At 55.2% G+C, this 23,098-nt stretch overlaps 3 protein-coding genes, 1 long non-coding RNA gene and 1 pseudogene across 23 annotated transcripts; 3 read left to right on the plus strand and 2 right to left on the minus strand.

Annotated features, from left to right (window-relative positions):
- Positions 1–43: 43 nt before the first annotated feature.
- SCO2 (synthesis of cytochrome C oxidase 2) lies at positions 44–1,964 on the minus strand. Of its 19 annotated transcripts, none has more exons than XM_081591113.1 (3): positions 1,629–1,964; positions 1,025–1,218; positions 44–881 (listed from the first exon to the last, which is right to left on the minus strand). In XM_081591113.1, the coding sequence occupies exon 3, from the start codon at positions 869–871 to the stop codon at positions 71–73; it is 801 nt and encodes a 266-aa protein (XP_081447239.1). In that variant the 5' UTR covers positions 872–881; positions 1,025–1,218; positions 1,629–1,964; the 3' UTR covers positions 44–70. The 19 variants fall into 19 exon arrangements, with proteins under 19 accessions (XP_081447239.1, XP_081447238.1, XP_081447237.1 ...); XM_081591112.1 differs by having other exon boundaries at positions 44–884; XM_081591111.1 differs by having other exon boundaries at positions 1,006–1,218.
- A 3,574-nt stretch (positions 1,965–5,538) lies between these two features.
- On the plus strand, positions 5,539–15,921 carry LOC145545868 (uncharacterized). Its single transcript, XR_014082261.1, has 2 exons — positions 5,539–6,200; positions 15,266–15,921. It is a non-coding gene; the product is annotated as an uncharacterized LOC145545868 (long non-coding RNA).
- Positions 5,584–7,501, minus strand: CIMAP1B (ciliary microtubule associated protein 1B). Of its 2 annotated transcripts, XM_081591095.1 has the most exons (7): positions 7,473–7,501; positions 6,962–7,102; positions 6,669–6,872; positions 6,300–6,404; positions 6,093–6,214; positions 5,857–5,997; positions 5,584–5,714 (listed from the first exon to the last, which is right to left on the minus strand). In XM_081591095.1, the coding sequence occupies exons 2-7, from the start codon at positions 7,068–7,070 to the stop codon at positions 5,598–5,600; spliced, it is 798 nt and encodes a 265-aa protein (XP_081447221.1). In that variant the 5' UTR covers positions 7,071–7,102; positions 7,473–7,501; the 3' UTR covers positions 5,584–5,597. The 2 variants fall into 2 exon arrangements, with proteins under 2 accessions (XP_081447221.1, XP_081447219.1); XM_081591093.1 differs by lacking the exon at positions 7,473–7,501 and having other exon boundaries at positions 6,669–7,296.
- Positions 8,488–9,476, plus strand: LOC145544604 (mitochondrial fission factor pseudogene; annotated as a pseudogene).
- A 2,866-nt stretch (positions 15,922–18,787) lies between the features above and the next one.
- On the plus strand, positions 18,788–22,288 carry KLHDC7B (kelch domain containing 7B). Its single transcript, XM_081590536.1, has one exon. It carries the CDS (start codon positions 18,788–18,790, stop codon positions 22,286–22,288), a length of 3,501 nt encoding a protein of 1,166 aa, XP_081446662.1.
- The last annotated feature ends 810 nt before the right edge of the window (positions 22,289–23,098 follow it).

Here is a 23,098-nt window from a genome sequence, read left to right on the forward strand (position 1 = left end):
TGGCCTCCAGGGGCTGCTGGTACAGATCTCACGCGCACACGGCTCGGTCACAGCCCTTTAATGACCCGGCTCAGTGTAGGACACTGCGGAAGGCAGCCATGTGGCGCCGCACACTGTCTGTGATCTGCTCGGCCGACCTGGCCCTGCTGTAGTAGTCCGTGAAGAGGCCGTCAGGGCTGAGCAGGTAAATGGCGATGGAGTGGTCCACGATGTAGTCCTGGTCTTCGTCCTTGGGGCCGGCGCTGTAGTACACACGGTAGCTACGGCTCACCTGGGCGATCTGCTCGGCGGAGCCAGTCAGGCCCAGCAGCCTCGGGTGGAAGTCCTGCACATAGCGGGCCATGGCGGCCACAGTGTCCCGCTCGGGGTCCACGGTGATGAAGAGGGGCTGCACTGGGGGCAGCCCGGGCTCCGCCTCCAGCTGCTGCACCACCTGTACCAACTTCTCCAGCTCGTCGGGGCAGATATCAGGGCAGTGAGTGAAGCCGAAGTATAGCAGCACCCACTGGCCCCGGAAGTCAGCTTTGCAGCGCACTTGGCCCCGGTGGTCCAGCAGGCTGAAGTCGCCCTGGCCCACAGCAGCCTGCCGCAGAGCCTCTGTCCGCTGTTGCTGCTGCCACCGCTCCTTCTCGGCCCTCATGGCCAGCCAGGCCCCACCCAGTCCAGCCCCAATCAGGGCTGTGACGAGCAACCTGGTTCGCAGGCCAGGACCCTGGGGCTGGCCCTGCCTGCCAGTCTCTGCAGGGCCTGGTGTTGAGAAGAGCTGGTATCTCACATGCTGGGCCTTGCCTCCTGGGGTCCCAGGGAGGGCCAGAGGCTTGAGCTGAAAGAGCCTGTGCCAAGCTTTGGGTGCCCGAGGCAGCAGCAGCATGGACCTGATGCTTCTGGGAAAAAGCAAGAGTGTCAGGAGCCAGAAGTGCCCCCATCATTCAGGATCCCTGACTCCACCCGAAGGACCAGCCCTACACAGGCTCTGCTGTCAGCAGCTGCTCACCTAGCACTCACCTGGGCTCAACTGCCTCACCTCTGAAACCTCAAACTCCAGTTTAGGCGTCACCAAGCGTTCATGCTTGTCCCTCTTGTTCTTTAGCCTGAGAGCCTCAGTCTATCCCTTCCCACCTGGCCCCGGCAGCTCTAACAGCTCAGCCGTCGCTTGCATCTGAGCTGACGGAAAGTATTCCATGCACACGCCTCAGCCGGATTCCTGGGCATATTTATCTGTTTGCAATAAACATCCATTTCTTAGGAGGAGGAGGGTGAATTTCTGGCTTCAACCCTCCCAAGACCGGCTCCTCTGGCCCTTCTGCAGCCTTTCTCCTGAGGCCACTCCCGCCACAGTTCTCTGGCCCCCGGCCCCGCGGAAACCTTGCGCCACGCGCACCGCAGCCTGCAGCGCTCCGCCTGGCCCCCGGCCCCCGCCAGCCCCCGCCAGCCCCTCTCACGTACACTTCCAGCCGGCAGTCGGCCCGGAAGAAAAGGTTTCTACTTGCTTCGAGCCGACTCTTCACAGCCAGGTACCTGACGGCAGCTCTGGACTCACGTCCTTCCGCTGCTTCGGTGACCCCCGTCTCTTTCTCAGGGGCCTCTGGAGGTTTGCCAGGAGGAGGTCTTAGAACCGCCCCCTTCACCTGTTCAGGCTCTCCTGGGAGGACCCTCTCGAAGACTCCTACTAAACGTCCGGCCTCTGCCCGTCCGACGGTTCCTCGGCTGCACACGACCTTGGATACGTCCCTTAGTCTGATCACACCACCTTCCTCCCTTACAAAACGTGCTCCAAGTTGTGCACAAGGTGGGCCTGCAAACTCAGACGTTTCCAGCCCCTCTCCTCCGGGAGCCCCTTTCACAGCAGCCTCCCGGAATGCGCCTCGCAGGCGAATCTTCCAGGTGCCCCTCTGCGCGCCACGGTCGGGGCGGCGAGTCTCAAGATGCTACCCGGGCGGCACCGCGGGCCACCGGCCCAGCTCGACGTCAGCGCGCATGCATCAGCGACGTCGCGCTCGCGCAGACGGCCGTGTGCGCGGGCCGGCGCCGGGCGATGCGCGTGCGCCAAAGGCGGACGCCTGCCGGAAGCACGTGTTGGAGGCGGGGCTACCTCCGCGGTCCTGCGTTTCCGCTTCGGCCGCGCTTGCTGGGCGCCGTCAGCAGTCGCCGGGTGTGGTCCCCGCCCCGCTCCCTAGCCCGGCACGCCGGCGCGCGCACGGCTGCAAGCCTCTCGGGCTTTGTTGCTGCGTCCAGCGGGCGCGGGGGCAGCGGGCCGTGAGCAGCTGGGCCCGGGAGGGAGGGGGTCTCCGGGCGTAGGGCTGAGCCGGGGCGGGGACACCTCTCCTCGTCCCCTCCCGGAGCGCGGTGACCCCAGGTCGGCCAGGAGTAGCCCTGCTTTCTCACTCCAGGCCGCGGCCTACGGCTGGCTGTCCGTGGCGGTCAGCGATGGCCCCGCGCCAACCTGCCGAGACTCGGTTCGGCGTGGACCCGCCCCGCGTCTCGCCAAACTGCAGCCCATGATGTACCCTCGGTTGCCGGTTCCCCTGGAGGGGGAGCTGCAGAAGGCTTGGGAGGGGGCGGGAGACACCTGGAGCGGCCGTGACTGACTTCAGCGGTGGGGGTCAGGAAGAGCTTGTTTGGCGGGAGGGCCCTGAGAGTTTCCCCAGACCCGCGACCAGGTCGGTCTTGCTCGGATAAGGGTCACCGGGTGGGAATGGAGCGGGGAGTCTGGGTCCTGGCCGCAGCAGGGTAAGACTGGGCTGCTGAGATACTGAGGGTCAGGCTACCGGAGTAAGGACAGGTTTGGGGCCACATAAAGAGATCCGTGCCAACAGAGAGGCCACAGCCACACGGGGACCTCTATGGAGAGGCTACACAGGCTCCAGGGCCTGTGCCTGGCTAGGGACTGCGGCCTCCCTGTACTTCCTGCCTGCCATCTTTGCAGACGGGCTGTCCACTGCCTTCTTACTGAGGATGGGGGCTTTGTGTGGGCGGCTAAGGGGTCTGCAGGTGATGGAGATCCTGGAGCTTCCTGGGAGATGTGAGGGAAGCTGACACTCAGATCAGTCATGAGGGATCAGGGACCCTGAACATGCAAGGTCAAGTGCCCTGTGTGATGGGATGACAGGTGCATCAGTCAAGTCACCTCTTGAGTGGGGGTGGTCAGGCATCCTGTGATGCGGGACACTGACGCTGGCTTTGGGTCAGATCACCTGTGGTTGTGTGTCCATAGGTCAGGGGTCTTTAACGTGGAGGAGGCAAACCCTGGTCAGATCATCTGTGATGAATGGCAGGCTGTCAATGGTGGCTGTCATGTCTCTTGCTTCGTACAGGAATCCATCTGCAGGAACCAGCTTCCTGACCCACAATACAGCATCAGCAGCCCACTCACCCCCACAACCCTGGTATCTGGCCAACCTCCCCTGCAGTAGGACTCCCAGTGACTCTCAGTGGCCTCTGATCAGTGACCCCATCACTGACCCTGACCAAGGACTCATCAGCAACCTTGATAGATGTCCAAAATCATGACCAATGACAGAACTGATTCTGATAAGTTCTCACTAGTAGCCCATCAAATATATGAATCAACGTCCTATGGCCCAGTAATGATTGATCAGAGGCCCGTCGGTTATTTAGACCAAGTCCTTATTAGTGACTTCTATCAAATTTCCATTGATGGTCTTGATCAAAGTCCAATGACCCATGAATAACTGATCAATATCCTCCCTAGTGATCCTTCAGAGATTCTGGCCTGTGTTTTCCATCAATAACCCAGATCGATGACCTGTTAGTGGCCTTCCTGTACCTGCTCTGGTTTCTGGGTGACAGTGAATTCATGAATAGACTCCAGCTTATCCAAGGTACCCCCATGTGCCCCATTATCACATCTGCTGCTAATTTATACAGGCTGGGCAAGGATGCTGAGTACACCTGCAGAGTCACCTCCCCGCTGCCATATTTCTCCTCACCATCCCTGGTTAGGCCTCAGCTGGAGTTAAGCATTTACTGGTTTTTCCAGTAGTCGTGTATGGATGTGAGAGTTAGACTATAAAGAAAGCTAAGCACTGAAGAATTGATGCTTTTGAGCTGTGGTGTTGGAGACGACTCGAGAGTCCCTTAGACAGCTAGATCAAACCAGTCGATCCTAAAGGAAATCAGTCCTGAATATTCATTGGAAGGACTGATGAAGCTGAAGCTCCAATACTTTGGCCACTTGATGCGAAGAACCGACTCATTGGAAAAGACCCTGATGCTGGGAAAGATTGAAGGCAAGAGGAGAAGGGGATGACAGAGGATGAGATGGTTGGATGGCATCACCGACTCGATGGACATGAGTTTAAGTAAGCTTCGGGGAGATGGTGATGGACAGGGAAGCCTGGCGTGCTGCAGTCCCTGGGGTCACAGAGCTGGACACAACTAAGTGACTAAACTGAAACTGAACTGACTGGTGTAGTGGGGGTCCAGCTGAAGAGGGAACGGAAAAGAAGCTGTCCTGGTGCCTATTGCTGGGGTCACAAGTCTGGGGGGTGGAGGGAGAGGAGTACCCAGCTCTTCTCTTGGGAGTCCTGTCTGGGGAACTCAAGAAGGAGAAGCTGGGTAACTTGGCCCTGTTATTGGGGGCTGACGTGAAGGGAGATTCAGGTTCTGTCCTGGGGAGTGAAAAGCCTGGGTCCTGCCTTTGGGGGCTCTGTCTGGGCCAGGCTTAGGTCAGGAGCTGCTCATGGTTGCTCACCTCTTTGAGGTCAGAGGTTCTGGCCTGGAGAGGAAGTTTTTTTCTAACTTTGCAGCCACAGCCAGCCATGGCAAGTGCCAGGACTCTGCCTCAGGGCATTTGTCCCCAAGCTATTGGCACCAGGCTTCTGGCCGTGCCAGCTGCTGCCCAGACTTGGCCAGAGCCAGGGCCATCCCCACAATCTCCACCAGATGGCCGAGAGCATGACCCCTAGGCATGGGTAGTAAGGTGGCACAGGCAGCACAGAGGGGGTGTTCCGACAGCAATGGGTTATCCTCAGTGTCGGTGACAGCGGGGGGGTTGGGGGGGGCGCTGCAGCGTCCCTGGGCCAGGGGGCCTGGGGTCACTGGGCTGCAACACACACCTGGGACCTGTCGCCGCCCTGCGTCCGTGTCGCTGACGCCAAGTGCGCGTGTCCCGACCCCGGGCCCCTTTCTCTTGTGTCCGCCTCTCAGTCCCGTGTTCCGTGTCCGAGTTGGGTACGCCTCTCCCTCCATCTCCCAGGCTTGGGACCCCAGCAATAGGACCCAGGACAGTTTTCCGTTCCCTCTTAAGCTGGACCCCTGGCCTCGGCCTCACAACCTGACCCCGGGCAGAGCCTGTCCTGTTCAGTGGCCCTCGCCCGTTCTTTTCGGATCCTAGTCGGTTCTGCCTGGTCTTGGGGCGGGTGAGAGCCGTGGGACTGCTCGCTGCGCCAGAGCCCTGCGGAGGGGCGGGGCCCCCCGACATGCGGGGCTCTGGGCCAATCGCCGCCTCGGGTGGGCGGGACGAGTGGCGCACTTCTATCCTGACGAATCGCGAGGGCCTGCGGGAGGCTGGACTCCGCCCGCCCGCCCGCCGCCGCGAGCACAGAGAGGCCGACACGCTGCTGGCTCCAGAGGTTTTAAGAAGCATCTGCGGGGTAGCGCCCGCCCAGCGGGTCATCGTCCGCCTCGGTCATCATCGGGGCCAGGTAGTCCGAGTGCCGGATCCCGAAGGTCCAGCCGCGAGGCTTCCGGTGCTGCGGACCCAGGAGACGTCGCTGGCCTAGTGCCGTCTGCAGGCCTTGGGCTCCCGGCCCCCAAGCTCGCCCCTCTGACCCGCGATCCCGACCCGGTCCCCTTTACCCCGCCTCCGACCCTTGACCCTGAACTGCAGACCACCTGGTCCACGTTGTAGGCTGCAGGGCCGGGATTCAGGGTGTTGCCTTGGGGGAGCGAAGTCCGCGCCAGCATCGAGAACTGGGGGGCCCGGGGCTTGTAGACCCCAGGGTTCACCACGTGGTAGGCGCAGGGCCCCGGGGTCTGCGTGGGGTGGGGGCGGGAGAGGAGCTGTGTCCAGCTTCCGGGCCCGCCGACCTCCGACCCCTCGCCGCGCAGTGCGGGCAGCGTCCCCCCACCTTGCTGAGGTCCTCGCAGAAGCTGCCCACCGCGCTGCGGCCGTAGATGGAGTAAGTCGGCGCCGAGACTTTGCCGACGACGCGCGGGCCCAGGAGCGAGGGCATAGTGTAGGTCCCGGGGCCTGCGGGGGCCAGCGAGGGTGGGTCTTTCCCGACTAGCCGGTGTCCCCGCCGCTGCCCGTGCAGGGTGGGCCTTCTTGGGCTCACCTGGGGTTTGCGACTCCAGGCGGAGGCCCCAGTTTCGGGGAGCGATGGTGTGCCGAGGCGCGCTGGGGTACGCCGCGTTCTCGGCTCGCTCCGGGAAGTACCTGCCTGCGGGGCGGACCGGGGCGTGGGCCAGAACTAGGTTGGGGACCTAGTGGGGACCCGCGCTGGAGTCCAGGGATTAGGGGGAATCCGAGCCATGATTTGTCAAAGCCCGGTGAGGCTTGGAGCTGTTTTGAGGTCCAGAAGGGGGACGGGGACTGAATTTGGAATGTTAGGCTGCCCAAGGGGGACTCGGGGCCGTGGGGGGGGGGGCGGTTCCCGAGGGGAGGCGGCTAGGCGTTTGGGAGGCCAGGGCCCCAGGTTCCTGACCCGGTCCGGGAGTGAGGAAGGGCGCTGCGTGCCGCGGGCGGCCAAAGATGGAGTACGCGGGGGCGCTGTCGAGGCCGCGCACGGTCATGCGAGCGGGCACCAGGTGGCCTGGCCCGGGGCCGCACGACGTCTGCTGTGCCGGGAGGCGCGCGCCGAAGGTGAAGGCCGGGGCGCGGGGCCGCGACGGGTCGTGCAGGATGTAGCCTGCCGGGCGCCCCAGCATCACCAGGCGTCGGCCGCTCCCCTGCCGGGCAGCCCCCGCCGGCTCCCCGCCCCCGGCCCGCCGCTGGTACCGGTGCTGGGTGGCAGCTTGTACTTCGGCCCTGGGCCGCTGTAGAGGGCTCCGATGGGGCCGCGGGGCCGGTGCGGCCGCCACGGGCCGACCCAGACGTCCGAGCCCATGGCGCGGTGGGAGCGCTTGCGGCCGGCAGCACCTACGGAGAAAAGGTGGCGGCCCCGGCCCCTCCGCCCCGACTCCGGGGACGCACTCCCGGTTCCCTCCAGATGGGCCCGACTCCGGGGCGGGGCCCGCGCGTGTCCCAGGCACCAGAGAAACAAATAGCTGCTTTCCTGGCTCCAGAGGGGCGCGGGGCAAGGCCAGCTTCGAGGCCATCTCCCGTCCCCCAGCCCCAAAATGAGTTTAGTAGGGGTGTATGTGCGCGCGCCAACTCTGGTCGCAGCGCTGCGGGAGTGGAATTCCCAGGGGTTTCGGAGAACTGAGATATTTTAGGAACACTGGGGGAGGATAACGGGGCGAGGGGGAGGGAGGGGGACCCGAGGGGGCCCCGAAGTGGATGCACTGACCTGTTCCTGTGTCTCCTGCCTGGGATGGCAAGGTAGGGTGTCTGGATCCCCACCGCTGCAGGGCCCAACTCCCAGACCCCATTGTGTCCGGGTCGCGCCTCCTGGCAACCGGATTGACCGCCCCACCTGGCCCCGCCCCCAGCCTCTCCTCCTTGGAGTCCATGGCAGCGGCAGGCGTCCTGCAGGCGGGGCCAGGGACCAGAACTCGGTCCACAACCCTTCCCCAGGCTTCAGTACTCCCATTCCGGAAATAGATCTGCAGACAAAAACAAGTGCGAGAATAAAGAAATCAAGCTCAATTTAATTGCTATGTGTAGAGAGAACTTTAGTGAAGTGAAGTCGCGCAGTCGTGTCCGACTCTTTGCGACCCCATGGACTGTAGCCGACCAGGCTCCTCCACCCATGGGATTTTCCATGCAAGAATACTGGAGTGGTTTGCCATTTCCTTCTCCATGAACTTTACCTCTATTTAAACCCTTGGAATGCAAAAGCAATCATGTACTGGGCCACGAAAAAAGCCCATACAGTTAGTAGATATAAACTATTATTTATAGGATGGATAAACACAAGGTCCTTCTATATAGTCCAGGGAGCCATATTCAATATCCTATGTTAAACCATAATGGAAAAGAATGTAAAAATATATATACATGTGTGTGTAATTGAATCACTTTGTATAAAGCAGAGACTGGCACAACATTGTAAATCAACTATACTCCAATTAAAAAAAAAAAGCCCATACAAGTTGAATAAATAGATATAATGACACATGATTTTATCACAATTCACAATTCTAAGCAAACTAAAATGTTTTAAAAAATGGTTAAATATTTAGAAATTAACAAATTCTCTTCGAAAGCTAGCAGCCAAGAGCGCTGAAGGAGGTGGAGGCGGTGGCCCTTGCTGGGGACCCTCCAATGGGCCCAGGGGGATGAAAGTGGCTCAAAGTCCAGCACATGCATATTGAAGCGCATCAAAGGATTCGATATGAAGCACAGAAGCAGATAATGCCAAAATGCAAGCGGTGGTTGAGGCACATTCGGTGAGTGGGGCAGTCTGCCCTTTTCTCCTGCTGCCAAGATGGCGGAAATTAGTTAAAGGTGTTGGTCAGTGAGGGAGGATCCTGGAAAAATGAAAGGGAGCACCACCAAGTGTTGACCTGGAACAAGGATTCCAAGGAGTTTCAAATGCTGCTGTGATTATGCAGGTTCCAGAGAGAATTGCTGTGGCAGGAAATAGTGAAGACATTCCAGTCAAGACCAACAGATCATCCATCACCTTATACAGTCAAGTCCCTTTAAGCCTCTGGCACTAAAAACACCACCTCCTGTGCTTATGCTAAGTGAAAGACAGCTATATTTTCTGAATTTAGAAAGACCTCCTCCAAACCCTCAGAAATCTGTGCAGTTGGTAAGCTAAAAAGAGATCGCTTTATGAGAGAAAATGTGATGTGTGCGTGATAAGTGACTTCAGTCCTGTCTGACTCTTTGTGATTCCATGGACCGTAGCCCGCCATCCCATCCTCTGTCCATGGGATGCTCCAGGCAATAAGACTGGAGTGGGTTGCCATGCCCTTCTCCAAGAGATCTTTCTGACCCAGGGATCGAACCCACATCTCTTGAACATCTCCTGCATTGGCAGCAGGTTCTTTACCACCAGCACCACCCGGGAAGCCCACGAAAGAAAATGCTGTTGGCCGAAATTGACAGCTGGCCAGAACTGACTCCAGACCTGTGTTGCGTGGTGGGTCTGCTGCCGCAACTTCTGATCCTCATCTTGACAAGGTCAGATGTGGCATTTCAAATAAAGATACAGTGACTGGAGGAGCTTTGGATGACATAACTCTTGTAGATGCAGCTTCATTAAGATGACTGATAAACTAAATAGATCTACAACTTCTGGAGGAGGAGAACAAAGACCTGCCAAAAGAAAGTGGTCACGTATCCAGTTACTGCAGTGTTCTGGCCCCTTAGCCGCTGGCTCTGGTTTCGCTGCTCAAGATGACCTCAACTCTCAACAAATATTGTCTCAAGAGCTGGAAGGATATAGAATTTGTAAACTTCTTTGTTTTTGTCTTTGCATTGTGTGCTGCTTTACAGCCCACACCTTGAAGATGTATTTCTCTCAGAAAGGAGGAGAGAAGGACTTATATTTGCAGGAGTAAAGGTATATTCTGTCACTTGACTGTATTTGCCTTTAACCAGTTCTGCCATAACACCTACTTAAAATTCTCTCTTTGCATGTTTTGTAAATTGGATCTAGGTTTTTAAAAAAATTTTTAAGGAATTTTTTTGCCTCATCAGTTTCCACAACTAATGCTGAGTGGGAGAGAAAGTGTATAGAAAATGGATTTACAAAAGTGTCTGTAAAGGAAAAAATAGTGCTTTCTTTTGTCCTGTTTCTCAAACACTATGAGACAATTTAGTTAATAGACATGTTTGCATCCACATTTCAACATCAGTGCTCCTGAAGTCATGGTCTGCTGTCAGATTTAATGAAATCAAGCCATCTTATGTTTCATGATCACCTTAAATAAAGTAATTTCTAACATTTTCAGCAGCTTATGTAACATGGGGAAAATGTGCTTTTTAATTTTTATTTTAGTTTTGCAGTTGGTTTTCTATAAAGTAAATTTTTACTAAGTCTTTGTGAATGATTAATGATTTAAAAAATTACAGAATAAAGTACAAATATAGTGTATTTAATAAACTGTCAACCTAAACAAAAATCCAGCAATCAGTGAGATAGAAAACCAAGAGTAGCTGTGAGATTTCTGTTTTAAAAAGCTTCAGGGTTTCTGTTTAATATTCTTGAGAAGCTGAGGAAGGGCCAGTTTCTTGAGGCTGATGAAATGGGACTGCTGACGAAAACAGGTAAACTCTCAAATAAAAAAGATGAGAGGACGCAAGTGTAGCCTGCACAGAGACACACTAAATTTTTCAATAAACTTCAATTTAAATTTTTTAAAATAAATTATTTTGTTTCCCTCAGAAAGATACTCCCAAGTGTAATTTCTGCATCATATCTTCTATTTTTAGTTTCTTGAGGAAATTGTACTGTTTCCCATACTGGCTGCACCAATTTACATTCCACCAATGGTGCACGAGGGCTCCTTTTTTTCTATATTCTCGCCGACTCTTATTATTTCTTGTCTTTTTGATAAGTCATTCTGACAGGTGTGAGGTGATATTGTGGATCTGATTTGCATTTCCCTGATGATGTATGATGTTGAGTGTCTTTTCAGGTTCCTGTTGGCCATCTATATATCTTTTTTGAAAAATGTTTCTTCAGGTCTTTTGCATATTTTTCCTTATTTTTTTCTTTTCTTTTTAAAAATATTGAAGTATAGTTGATTTACAATATTATATTAGCTTCAGGTGTACAGCATAGTGATTCAATATTTTCCTGCCCATTTAAATTTTTTTTTTATATTATACAAACTGTTTATATATTTTGGATATGAATTCCTTATTGGTTATATGGACTTTCCCGATGGCTCAGGCCGTAAAGAATCTGCCTGCAATGCAGGAGACCTGGGTTCAATCCTTGGGTTGGGAAGAAGCCTGGAGAAGGGAAAGGCTACCCCTCCAGTATTCTGGCCTGGAGAATTCAATGACTGTATAGGCCAGGGGGTCACAAGGAGTCAGACATGACTGAGTGACTTTCACTCGCTTGGTGATGTTATTTGCAAATATTTTCTCCCATTCAGCATGTTGTCTTTTTTATTTTTTTAAAAAGTTGTAGTGGGGTATGATTTACAATGTTGGGTTAGTTTCAGGTATACAGCAAAGTGAACCTACAAATACACGTATCCATTCTTTATAAGATCCTTTTCCCATATAGGCCGTTGCAGAGTACTGAGTTGAGTTCCCTATGCTTTATAGTGGGTTCTTATTCGTTATTTATTTTATATATATAGTATTATTTATCGCTTCCCAGGTGGCTCTAGTGGTAAAGAACCCACCTGCCAATGCAGGAGACAAAAGAGACTCAAGTACCATCCCTGGGTCGGGAAGATCTGGAGGAGGGCATGGCAACCCCCTCCAGTATTCTGGCCTGTAGAACCCCATGGACAGAGGAGCCTGGGGGGCTACAGTCCGTGGGGTAGCAGAGTGGAACGTGACTGAGTGACTCAGCACACACGTGGGAATCCCAGTCTTCCAGTTTATTCCTCCCGCCTCACCCCCTACCCAGTAACCGAAAGCTTATTTTCTACGTGTGTACAGTAACTTTTGGTTTTGTAGATAAGTTCATAGGTAACCTTTTTAAAGATTCCACATATAAGCAATGTCATATGATATTTGTCTTTCTCTGTCTGACTTACTTCACTCAGTATGATAATCTCCAGGTCTTTCCATGTTGCTGCAAATGGCATTATTTTGTTCTTTTTTAATGGCTAGGTGATATTCCATTGTGTTGATATATACGTACTACGTCTTCTTTCTCCATTCCTCTGCTGATAGGCACTTAGGTTGCTTCCGTGTCCTGGCTGTTGTGAACAGTCCTGCAGTGAACACTGCAGGGCATGTGTCTGTTTGAAATCTGAGTTTCTCTGGATATGTGCCTAGGAGTGGGATTGCTGGTCCATATGGTAGTTCTATTTTCAGTTTTTAAATGAACCTCTATACTGTTCTCCACAGGAGGTATATTAGTTTGCATTCCCACCAACAGTGTAAGATCCAGCATTTATTGTTTGTAGATTTTTTTGATAATGGCCATTCCACCAGTGTGAGGCAATGCCTCATTGTAGTTTTGATTGCATTTTTCTAATAATTAGTGATACTGAGCATCTTTTCAAGTGCTTTATAACCATCTGTATGTCTTCTTTGGAGAAATGGCTATTTAGATCCTCTGCCCAGTTTTTGATTGTGGACTGTTTTTTTTTTTTTTATATTGAGCTCCATGAGTTATTTGTATATTTTGGAGATTAATCCCTTGTTGGTTGCTTTGTTTGCAAATATTTTCTTCCATTCTGAGGGTTTTCTTTTCATTTTCTTTATGGTTTCCTTTGTGTGCAAAAGCTTTTATGTTTATTTAGGTCCCATTTGTTTTTATTTTCATTATTCTAGGAGGTGGATCAAAAAAGATCTTGATGCGATTTATGTCAGAGAGTGTTCTCCCTATGTTTTTGTCTAAAAATTTTATAATATCTGGCCTCACATTTAAGGTTTTATCCATTTTGAGTTTCTTTTTGTGTATGGTGTTAGAGTGTGTTCTGTTCTTTTTGCCTTATTGATGATATGTTTTTTAAAGAAACCGCCAAACTCTCCCAGAGTACTGGTAATGCTTTACATCCCCACGTGGCACTTGGGTTTTTTTGGCCACACAGCGCGGTATGTGGGATCTTAGTTCTCTGACCGGGGCTCGAACCCATGCCGCCTGCAGTGGAAGCAGGGAGTCTTAACCACTGGACCGCCAGGGAAGTCCCGTGTTTTTTTTTTTTTTTAAATCCCATGTTTTTAAAGTCGCTGTTAGGCTGCTGAGCTTCATCCACATTCTTGATTAATCAACCCATTTTCACTATCTATCAGACAATACCAGCCAGTGACATTAGGCACAGTTGAGTGTCACAAATGAATTACAGATGTAATTATTAATGGATATTAACAGATATAATCTAGCCTTGAGTTGTTAACGGATATAATCTAGTCTTAAATAGCTACTTAAAATTTTATAGAGTTGATATAAAACTCTTATAGGGAAACATAGGCAGAACACTCTCTGACATAAATCACAGCAAGATCCTCTATGATCCACCTCCGAAAGTAATGGAAATAAAAACAAAAATAAACAAATGGGATCTAATTAAAAGTTTTTCACAACGAAGGAAACTATAAGCAAGGTGAAAAGGCAGCCTTCAGAATGGGAGAAAATAATAGCCAACGAAACAACTGACAAAGAATTAATCTCCAAAATATACAAGCAATTCATGCAGCTCAATACCAGAAAAATAAATGACCCAATCAAAAAATGAGCCAAAGAACTAAACAGACATTTCTCCAAAGAAGACATACAGATGGCTAACAAACACATGAAAAGATGCTCAACATCACTATCAGAGAAATGCAGATCAAAACCACAATGAGGTACCATCTCATGCCAGTCAAAAGGGCTACCATCACAAAGTCTACAAACAATAAATGTTGGAGAGGCTGTGGAGAAAAGGGAAGCCTCTTACACTGTTGATGGGAATGCAAACTAGTACAGCCACTATGAAGAACAGTGTGGAGATTCCTTGAAAAACTGGAAATGGAACTGCCATACAACCCAGCAATCCCACTGCTGGGCATATACACCAAGGAAACCAGAATTGAAAGAGACACATGTACCCCAATGTTCATCGCAGCACTTTGCAATAGCCGGGACATGGAAGCAACGTAGATGTCCATCAGCAGACTAATGGATAAGGAAGTTGTGGTACATATACACAATGGAATATTACCCAGCTATAAAAAAAACACATTTGAGTCAGTTCTAATGAGGTGGATGAAACTGGAGCCTATTATACAGAGTGAAGTAAGCCAGAAAGAAAAACACCAATACAGTATATTAACGCATATATATGGAATTTAGAAAGATGGTAACGATCACCGTATATGCAAGACAGCAAAAGAGACACAGATATAAAGAACAGACTTTTGGACTCTGTGGGAGACGGCGAGGGTGGGACAACATGAGAGAATAGCATTGAAACATGTCTATTACCATATGTGAAATAGTGCAAATTCGATGCATGAAGCAGGGCACCCAAAGCTGGTGCGCTGGGATGACCCAGAGGGATGGGGTGGGGAGGGAGGTGGGAGGGGCTTCAGGGTGGGGGACACATGTACCCCTGTGGCTGATTCATGTCGATGTATGGCAAACCACCACAGTATTGTAAAGTAATTAGCTTCCAATTAAATAAATTAATTTTAAAAAACTAGGAATAAAACTATTATATGACCCAGCAATCCCACTACTGGGCATATACCCTTAGGAAACCAAAATTGAAAAAGACATGTGTACCTCAGTGTTCATTGCAGGACTACTTACAGAGTGAAGTAAGTGAGAAAGAGATACACAAATATCATACAGTAATGCATATATATGAAATCTAGAAAGATGGTGCTGATGATTCTATTTGTAGGGCAGCAAAGGAAATGCAGACATGAGGAACGGACTTAGGGTCACGGTGGGGAAGGGAGAGGGCGCGATTACTTGAGAGACTAGTATTGAAACAGACACTCGTATATGTGAGATAGACAGCCGGCGGGAGTTTGCAGGATGACGCCGGGAACCCCACGCTGCGGCTCTGTTACAGCCTAAGTGGTGGATGGGAAGGCAGGTGGCACAGTGGTTTAAGAGGGAGGGTGTATGCAGACCTGTGGCTGATTCATGTTGGTGTGTGGCAGAAGCCGCAACGCTGCTGCTGCTGCTGCTGCTGCTAAGTCGCTTCAGTCGTGTCCGACTCTGTGCGACCCCATGGACTGCAGCCCACCAGGCTCCCCCGTCCCTGGGATTCTCCAGGCAAGAACATTGGAGTGGGTGCCAGTGCCGTCTCCAAAGTGCCTCTAACCTGTGGTTTTGGAGGGTGCCGTGTAAAAACCCACCTCCAGAGGGCGCTCTGGACCTGCTCTGCTCCCCCGACCCTGCCAACCACCGTTGCTCAGTTTGTCTAATCGTTCAGGATCTGTTTAGCATCAGTGAAATTTTTTGTAATATTTGGCAAGGAGGAAATTTAGCTTCTTTTCACTTGTCTTCGTTCTTATTTGTCACAGATTTTAAAACAAATGCTTGTGTTATGACTTCTACAGGGGCTTCCCTGGTGGCTCAGGTGGTTAAGACTCTGCCTGCAATGTGGGAGACCCAGGTTCCATTCCTGAAGCTCCAGTACTTTGGCCACCTGATGCGAAGAGCTGACTCATTGGAAAAGACCCTGATGCTGGGAAAGACTGAAGGCAGGAGGAGAAGGGGACGACAGAGGATGAGATGGTTGGATGGCATCACCGACTCAATGGACATGAGTTTGAGTAAACTCCAGGAGTTAGTGATGGACAGGGAGGCCTGGCGTGCTGCAGTCCATGGGGTTGCAAAGAGTCGGACACGCCTGAGCAACTTCACTTTCATTTTCAAGGAGGCAAAAGACCTGTACTGTGAAAACTAGATGTTGATGAGAAATTAAAGTTGACAGAAACAGATGGAAAGATATGTTCTTGATTAGAAGAATTAATATTGGTAAAATGACCACACCACTCAAGGCAATCTACAGATTCAGTGCAATCCCTATCAAATTACTAATGACATTTTTTTTTTTTTCAGACCCGGAAAAAAGATAAAAAATTTGTGTGGAAATACATGTTCTCTTCATCATTCTCATATTGTTGAACGCTTATATGTTTAATTTTTTCCATTACAAATAACATTGTTATCTATTTTTATTTTATAAAAATAAACATTTCCCCCACTCGGATTCCTTAAGAGGTATACCATTGGGTATAACTGTTAAATCTGAAATCTATATTTTCTAAGCCTTAAATGTTATTCTAGATTTATTTATATGTATATACTCTTAACATAAACATATATGATATTGTGGGCTTCCCAGGTGGCACTAGTGTTAAAGAACCTGCCTGCCAATTAGGGGACATAAGTGACACAGGCTCTATCCCTGGGTCAGGAAGATCCCCTGGAGAAAGGATTGGCAGCCGACTTCAGGATTCTTGCCTAGAGAAATCCATGGACAGAGGAGCCTGGCAGGCTACAGTCCATCGGGTCACAAAGCGTCAGAAACGACTTAGCGACTTAGCACACATGCATGCATATAACATTCTTTGGTTTATGTCATTTCTGATTAAATGATCTTTCTTGACTTTAAAAAATTCCAATAATAGAAAAATCCTACATTTAGTGGCGTCTGCTGCTCTCTACTCTCTTATTTAGATTAGCCTCCCGTTTGTAGTTGGCTCTCCAGTGGAGTTACGTCTTCATCTCAGTAGGCTTTCCTCCAGCAATGTTTCAGAAAGGCACCGTGTGCTTCTGTGCGGGGTGCCATCCAGCGCAGTCCGGGCTCAGTGACCCAGCAGTGGGGAATCTTCCTGGGCGCTGCCACGGACCAGCTCACACGTGGATGGGTTTCCCCACTTCCCAGGCCCTCAGTGTCCATTGGTCATGGGTGCTGGCAGGCAGATGACTGCCTGCATCCCTGTTTTGTGTCATTTCTGAGGAAACAGGATCTCTGGGTCCATAGGCCCAAGTCCCTCTATTCCTTGGAGGGACTAGGTCAGGGGTCCTGCCCCAGAGGTGATGAGGAACAGAGCTCAAAGGAGGCCACTGCAGGCCAGACTTGCCCGGGGCCCGTTTCCTTGATCTTTGTTTTCACCTTGATGGGAATCTGTGATATTTAAGCCACGATGGCACAACCAGAACAGTTACTCATGCTTCACAGTTTCTGTGGGTGACCCCGTGTGCTTCTGAAGTTCTGTCACCTTTCCAGCAATGCACATTTTTACTCTCTCTGGAAAGGTAAGAGGGCAATACTTCCACTGTTTGGAAGGTAACATGTCTCCAGGCACTTTCCCACAGGGAGTTTCTCCTGGCCGGGCAGGGTTTGCCTCGATCTGGGTTTTGACAAAGTCAAAGCCCTTTCCACAGGGGAGGGGACTAGGCCCTTCCTTGGTCAGCTGTGTTTCTGGGACCGGTCACAGTCCTCAGCACCATGTGAAGCTGGCATCCTAAGGCGTTCCTAGTGGACACTTCTGTGCTCTGACTGGAGCCTGGAGCTCAGACAATGCAGGGTCTTCCGGTGCTGGGTGGAGAGGTGTGCTGGATACTGCATGGCCGATACTGAGGTGCAGACGATGGCATCATCTCTGTCCTTGCAAGGTCGTTGGACCCCAAACTTAACCCAGACCCAGAGCCTGAGGCCAGGACAGAGAATAAGGGTGGCGCCCAGAGAACCGTCCCCCCACCTGGGGTCCACCTTAAGGCAGGGCCTCTCCCTCCCTCTGAATGTCACTTAATACGCCCAGGGCGGGGTGGGGGGGAGAGCACAGGGGGTGAGACACCTGAGGCTCAGCAGGGCCCAGGCGGGGTGCCAGGGACAGGCCTTGGCTCTCTCGCGGTCTGAGTCAGGGAGAGTCCTCTGTCTCCAGTGGAGGAACAGGCCCTTGTCACGAGGCGCCTGCCTTTGTCCCAGGAGTTCCAGGCTCTTTCCATGTCTGGCCCCACCTGGCACCTGCCCTGAGATTTACTCCTTGGCTGAAGAGAGGAACACACAGAGGAGACAAGGCTTGTCTCCTGAGCAGCCACCTGCTGCGGGGGGCCTGAGCCCTGGAGAGGAGGGAGGGGTTGGGTGAGAGGAGGTCGAGGCCTGAGAGGAGGCGGGAGAGGCCAGGCTGATGGGCGCTGGGGCAGGAGGGGGGGGTCCTGGAGGCTCCAGGGCTGGCCAAGAGGGGCCTCTGGCAGTCGAGACAGCCCAGAGAGCCCAGGAGGCTCTGGGAGGATGCAATGAGCCAGGCCAACAAGGAGGAAAACATAACTTTTGGGTTTTCCTTACTTTGTCCACTCATTACTCTCGATGGCTTAAAAATGCCTTTTGACAACGGTCCCATCTCTGAACTCAGGGTCGAGAGGGTCCAGAGGCAGCTGGACGGAGGGAACCGAGAGCCACCCTCCCGAACACCCCTGTCCCGGGGAGTGGGGCCGCGGCTTCGTGCCCACGTCCCTCCCCGCTGCCCATCTGCATGCAGACCGAGCTCGGGGGTCAGGACCCCCACCCCATCCCTCTCCTCAGGGAGGCGACCCCCCACCCCTCCAGAGTGGAACAATCTTCTAGGGTTTCTGGTAACTTCATCAGGGCCTCATCGTGTTGCTGCAGCTACAGATAACATCTCCCTGTGAGTAACTCTTCCCTGGCAGAGCCCCTGAGACTGGCCCTGAGCTCAGCAGAGGATCCCGGGGTGAGGGTCTGTTGGGCAGAACGCGTGGCTGGGCTGCCGGGACAGTGCTGACGGGCACTGCCATCCGCCCCTGGTCCCACAGAAAGAGGGAGGGGCAGGGGCGGGGCAGGGGCGGGGAGGCCCCTAGCTCCTGAAGCTGCGGGGGGTTGTGTTGACCCCTGCACGGCCCAGGCGCTGAAGCGGAGGCTCACCCTCCCGCGTCGGTGGCTGGCGGGCCCAAGGGCACAGCCTCCTTGGCCAGGCCGCCCTCTGGGCGGGGCACACCAGGGGCCCATCTGCACGGCACCCGGGCCGCACCGGCCTGAAGCCCGAGTGTTGTGCAGCACGTAGCTCCCACCCTGCTGCCCGGCCCCTCTCGCCGGGTCGGCGGCCCAGACCATGGCCCAGAGCACCTCAGAGGCTGGCGGTCTTGCCTGGGGTTGGGACTGGGACGCGGACGAAGATTGGGAGGGCGCCGCGCTGACCCTGCTGGCCCTGGCCGTGGTGGCCGCCACGGCGCTGGCTCTGCACTGGTTTGGCTCTGCGCAGGACCAGGAGGCGGCGGGACCGGCATCCACAGCCCCCCGGCCTTCGCAGGTGGGAGCAGCTGGGCCAGCCCTGCTGCCGAAGCACAAGGTCAGTGGGGCTGTTGAGGGTCAAGGCTCAGGGCAGGGGAAGCCAGGCCCTCCAGGACGTGGCCACGGGAGTCCAGCTGCAGCAGGCGCCCAGGATCAGGAGCCCCTGGGCAGCGGAGGTCTGGCTGCTGCAGCCTTCCCTCCCCTCCAGACGCCAGCGGGGGAGGGGCCCAGTGGCGGGGCCTTGAGACGGCAGCGTGGTAACTCCGCTCCCGAAAGCCTCCGAGGTAAAGGGAAGGAGGCTTGCCGGTCAGGCTCTGCTCTCCCGGGTAGGAGCAAAGCTGAAGGGTCATCTGCCCCTCTCCTGATACACTTCACCCCCCGGGGTCCTGGCAGAGAAGTGGAAGTGCAGGGGGAGGCAGGGGGTGTCCGAGGCAAGGTCCCCGTGCACAGCGTGGGACGGGACAGCTGCCCCTGGCAACAGGGGCTGGGGTCGCCTGCCTCGAGGGGGCGGAGCCCGAGCAGCCGGTGGCGGCAGGTGGATTCAGGACGGAGAGGCTGCCGCCGGCCAAAGCTGGACGCCCTGTCTCTGGGCTCTGTGGTGAGCGTGTGGGATGCTGTGGGTGCAGCCAGCAGCCTGCCCGCAGGCTCCCAGGGGCTCTTGTTCCCCCAGGGGCCACCCCCATTGTGCAGCCTGCAGACTAGGCCCTTGATGAGTGTCTCGGAGAGGGGGCTTGGGAAGAGCAGCCCCCAAGCCGCCCGAGGCCTACCTCTGGACTCGGGAGCCACAGCCGGTGCGAACGAGGAGGCTGCGACCCTGGCCCCCAGGGAGTCTCAGGGGTCCCCAGCCTCCATGGAAGGCTGGCCCTGGGTGAGGAGGGAGGTCCTGGTCACCGGAAGCTTCAGCCAGGCCCCGGGCCCTGTGAGCCTATCACCAGAGGGGCCACAGGGGGGACACCCACTCTTGTCCCTAGGGCAGGGGACCACAGAGGCCTGCACTGTGGGACAGGCTGGGGCTAATGGCTCTGGAGATCACGTTTTCTTCAGTTCAGGGCCTGGAGGGACAAAGGAGCAAAGGCGCCACGGCACTAGAGAAGGGAGAGGGTCCCTGCGAGGCCAGGCGGCCTGTGGTTCTGCAGACGTTTGCAGCTGCATCTCCTCCCTGAGCCCCTCAGCCACGACCCCACCGTGCACCCCTAAACCCCTCCCGCCCCCGAGGTCCCCACCCGCAGCACATGCCCGCCCTGGTCTCATACCTGGAGCCCCAATTCCTCCGATCTCCTCTCCTTCAGACTCTTTGCCCCTCGGAGTGAGCCAGAGTCCTGCTGTGGGGTCCTCTTCCCCAGCGCCGACCCCCGCCCCACCGACAGGTGCCCCTCCTGCAGCACCATCTGCTGCCCCCGCTGCAGCCGCAGCCACAGCCTTCGCGCCTGCTGGTGGATCAAGGCTTGCATCTCAGGAGCCCAGTGTGGTTCTCTGCAAGGACCATCAGCACGGGCAGCTCTCAAGCAGCTGGGGAAACCTTATTTCGATGGTTCTCAGGAGTCACCCCTTCCCCAGGCCAGAGGGGCCCCAAGGGAGAGCCCCGAGGGCCGGTCTGGAGGGCCTCAGCCATCCGGGTACATCCTCACCCTCTGAGAACAGAGAGTCCGCTGCTCCCCCAGAGGAGGACAGGCATGGCGCAGAGGGGCTGGCCACAAGGGCGAGTCCAGGGGGCCTGGAGGAGGCTGGAGCCCTGCCACAGCAGAGTCGCACTGAGACCGAGGGGGCTCCCACTGCCCGCCCTCCCTCAGGCCCGAGAGGGGAGAGAACTGAGGAGAAACATCTGGACTTGCTGCTTCGGGGAGCCGCAGAGCCCACGGCCCCTTCGCCGCCCCCGGAGCAGACCCAGCCTGGCTCTTCACCCTCCCCGGCTACAGGGTGGGACCCCCAGCCAGTCCCGCGGCCCCGGAAACGCAGCTTGTGTGAAATGTCCCAGAGCCCCAAGCAGGAGGCCAGCCCTGCAGCCCAAGGGCAGCACCAAGGACAGGCACCGGGGGCAGAGCCCCGCCCTCCAGGCCGCGGGCAAGGCCTCGCAGAGAAGCAGGAGGAGGCCCGGAAACTCACGGTGTTTCTGCAGAGGCCGGGAGGCTGGGGGGTGATGGAGGGGCCCCGAAAGTCCAGGGCCTCCGTGGTGGCTCTGCCACGATGGCTGGACCTGGGCAGTTGCCTGGAGGCATTGGCCTTTGCCCAGCAGCACAGGGACCCTGCCTTGGCCCAGGAGACCTATGCCTGGATGAGCGACAATCTGCTTCACGTGCTGAGAGACCCGAGCCTCTACCGGCAGCTGAGTGGGGCTGACAGGGAGCGCATCCTGAGCCTGCGCACCGGCCGGGGCCGGGCGGTGCTGGGGGCCCTGGTGCTGCCCGGCCTCTACAGGGCGAGCCGCTCTGGGCTCCCAAGGGACTCCCCTGCGGCGGAGGCTCTCGCCGTGGGGCCCGCGGCCCCGCCTCCCCCCGCATACCTGCACGTGTTCCACCCCCCAGAGAACACCTGGCGGCCCCTGACCGAGGTGCCCCAGGAGGTCCCGCTGCGTGGCTGTGGCCTCTGCACTCTCCACAACTACCTGTTCCTGGCTGGGGGCATCCGTGGGTCTGGCGCCGAGGCTGTCTGCTCCAACAAAGTCTTCTGCTACAACCCTCTGACCAACATCTGGAGCCAGGTGCGGCCCATGCAGCAGGCGCGCGCCCAGCTCAAGCTGGTGGCGCTGGACGGGCTGCTCTACGCCATAGGGGGCGAGTGTCTGTACAGCGTGGAGTGCTACGACCCGCGCACAGACGCCTGGGCCTCCCGCGCACCCCTCCCTGCGGGCACCTTCCCCGTGGCTCACGAAGCTGTGGCCTGCCAGGGGGACATCTATGTCACTGGGGGCCACCTCTTCTACCGCCTGCTCAGGTACAGTCCCATGAAGGATGCGTGGGATGAGTGCCCCTACAGTGCCAGCCACCGGCGGTCCAGCGACATGGTGGCGCTGGGGGGCTTCCTGTACCGCTTTGACCTTCTGCGGGGCGTGGGCGCCGCGGTGATGCGCTACAACACCGTGACCAGTTCCTGGAGCCGGGCCGCCTCCTTGCCCCTGCCCCATCCCGCCCCGCTGCGCTGCGCTGCGCTGGGCAACACGATCTACTGCCTCAACCACCAGGTCACAGCCACCTTCACCGTCTCCGAGGGGACCGCCCAGTTCCAGGCCAAGGAGCTCCAGCCTTTCCCCCTGGGGACCAAAGGGGTCCTCTGCCCATTCACCCTGACCCTGCCTGCCGGGGACCCACTGCAGACAGCCCTCTGATCAGCTGCTCTCCAGGGAGGCCCTGGGGCAGGTCGACAGGCGGGAGGCGCCCTGGGAGGAGGCTGTGGTGCAGAACGGTCTGCTGCTGTTCCTGGGACGACTTTCCTTTTCTGCTCTAATAAAGCCTCCTGACTCCCCCTTCCAAGTGCCCCCTTGCCCCTGTGCCTTCTCCCCCTCAGAGCACCGGCCCCCAGCACCTGGGAGCTGGTTGCTGGCATCTCACCTCCCACCGGACCCAAGCTGCTTCCTGTTTAATCCTTCCCTGGCTGCCCGGGGCCTCGCCCACTGACCCATCCCTCCTCCAGGCAGAGCCCCTCTCACAGTAACACCCCACTGCCTGACCTGACCCGGGGGCTCCAGGCCAGGCAAGGAGCACTCAAGTGGGTGAGAAGGGAGACCAGAGGCGTCCCCAGGAAAGTACCCTTGTCTCTGGGCCTTTCTGCCTGGCCTGAGGCCTCCGGAGTCTGGCTGGTTCTATCTTGGAACAGCTCTGAAGCCTTCTTTTGTCTAATTGACCTCAAGGGCTGAGAACCCTTGTCGGTGAGTGTCCTGCTGGCTATACCCCCTGCCCAGACCCTTGGCCAGGCCGGCCAGGACCACTCAGCTACACCCCTCTGCAGCTTGGTGCGGTCTCTTCTTCTGGTTCAGCCCCTGCAGGAGCCTGCCCCACTTTCCACCAGCCCCTCATTAGCTGTGTGGATTGGATGAGACATCTAACATGGCTTTTCTTGTCTGAAATGGGGTTGTGAGAACGTAAGGGCGCACCCAAGTGCCCAGCACAGTGCCTCAGACATACAACTGAATAACCAA

The sequence above is a fragment of the Giraffa tippelskirchi genome, chromosome 4, assembly GCF_054371585.1.
Source record: "Giraffa tippelskirchi isolate mGirTip1 chromosome 4, T2T-mGirTip1v1.2.pri, whole genome shotgun sequence".
NCBI classification, from domain to species: Eukaryota; Metazoa; Chordata; class Mammalia; order Artiodactyla; family Giraffidae; genus Giraffa; species Giraffa tippelskirchi.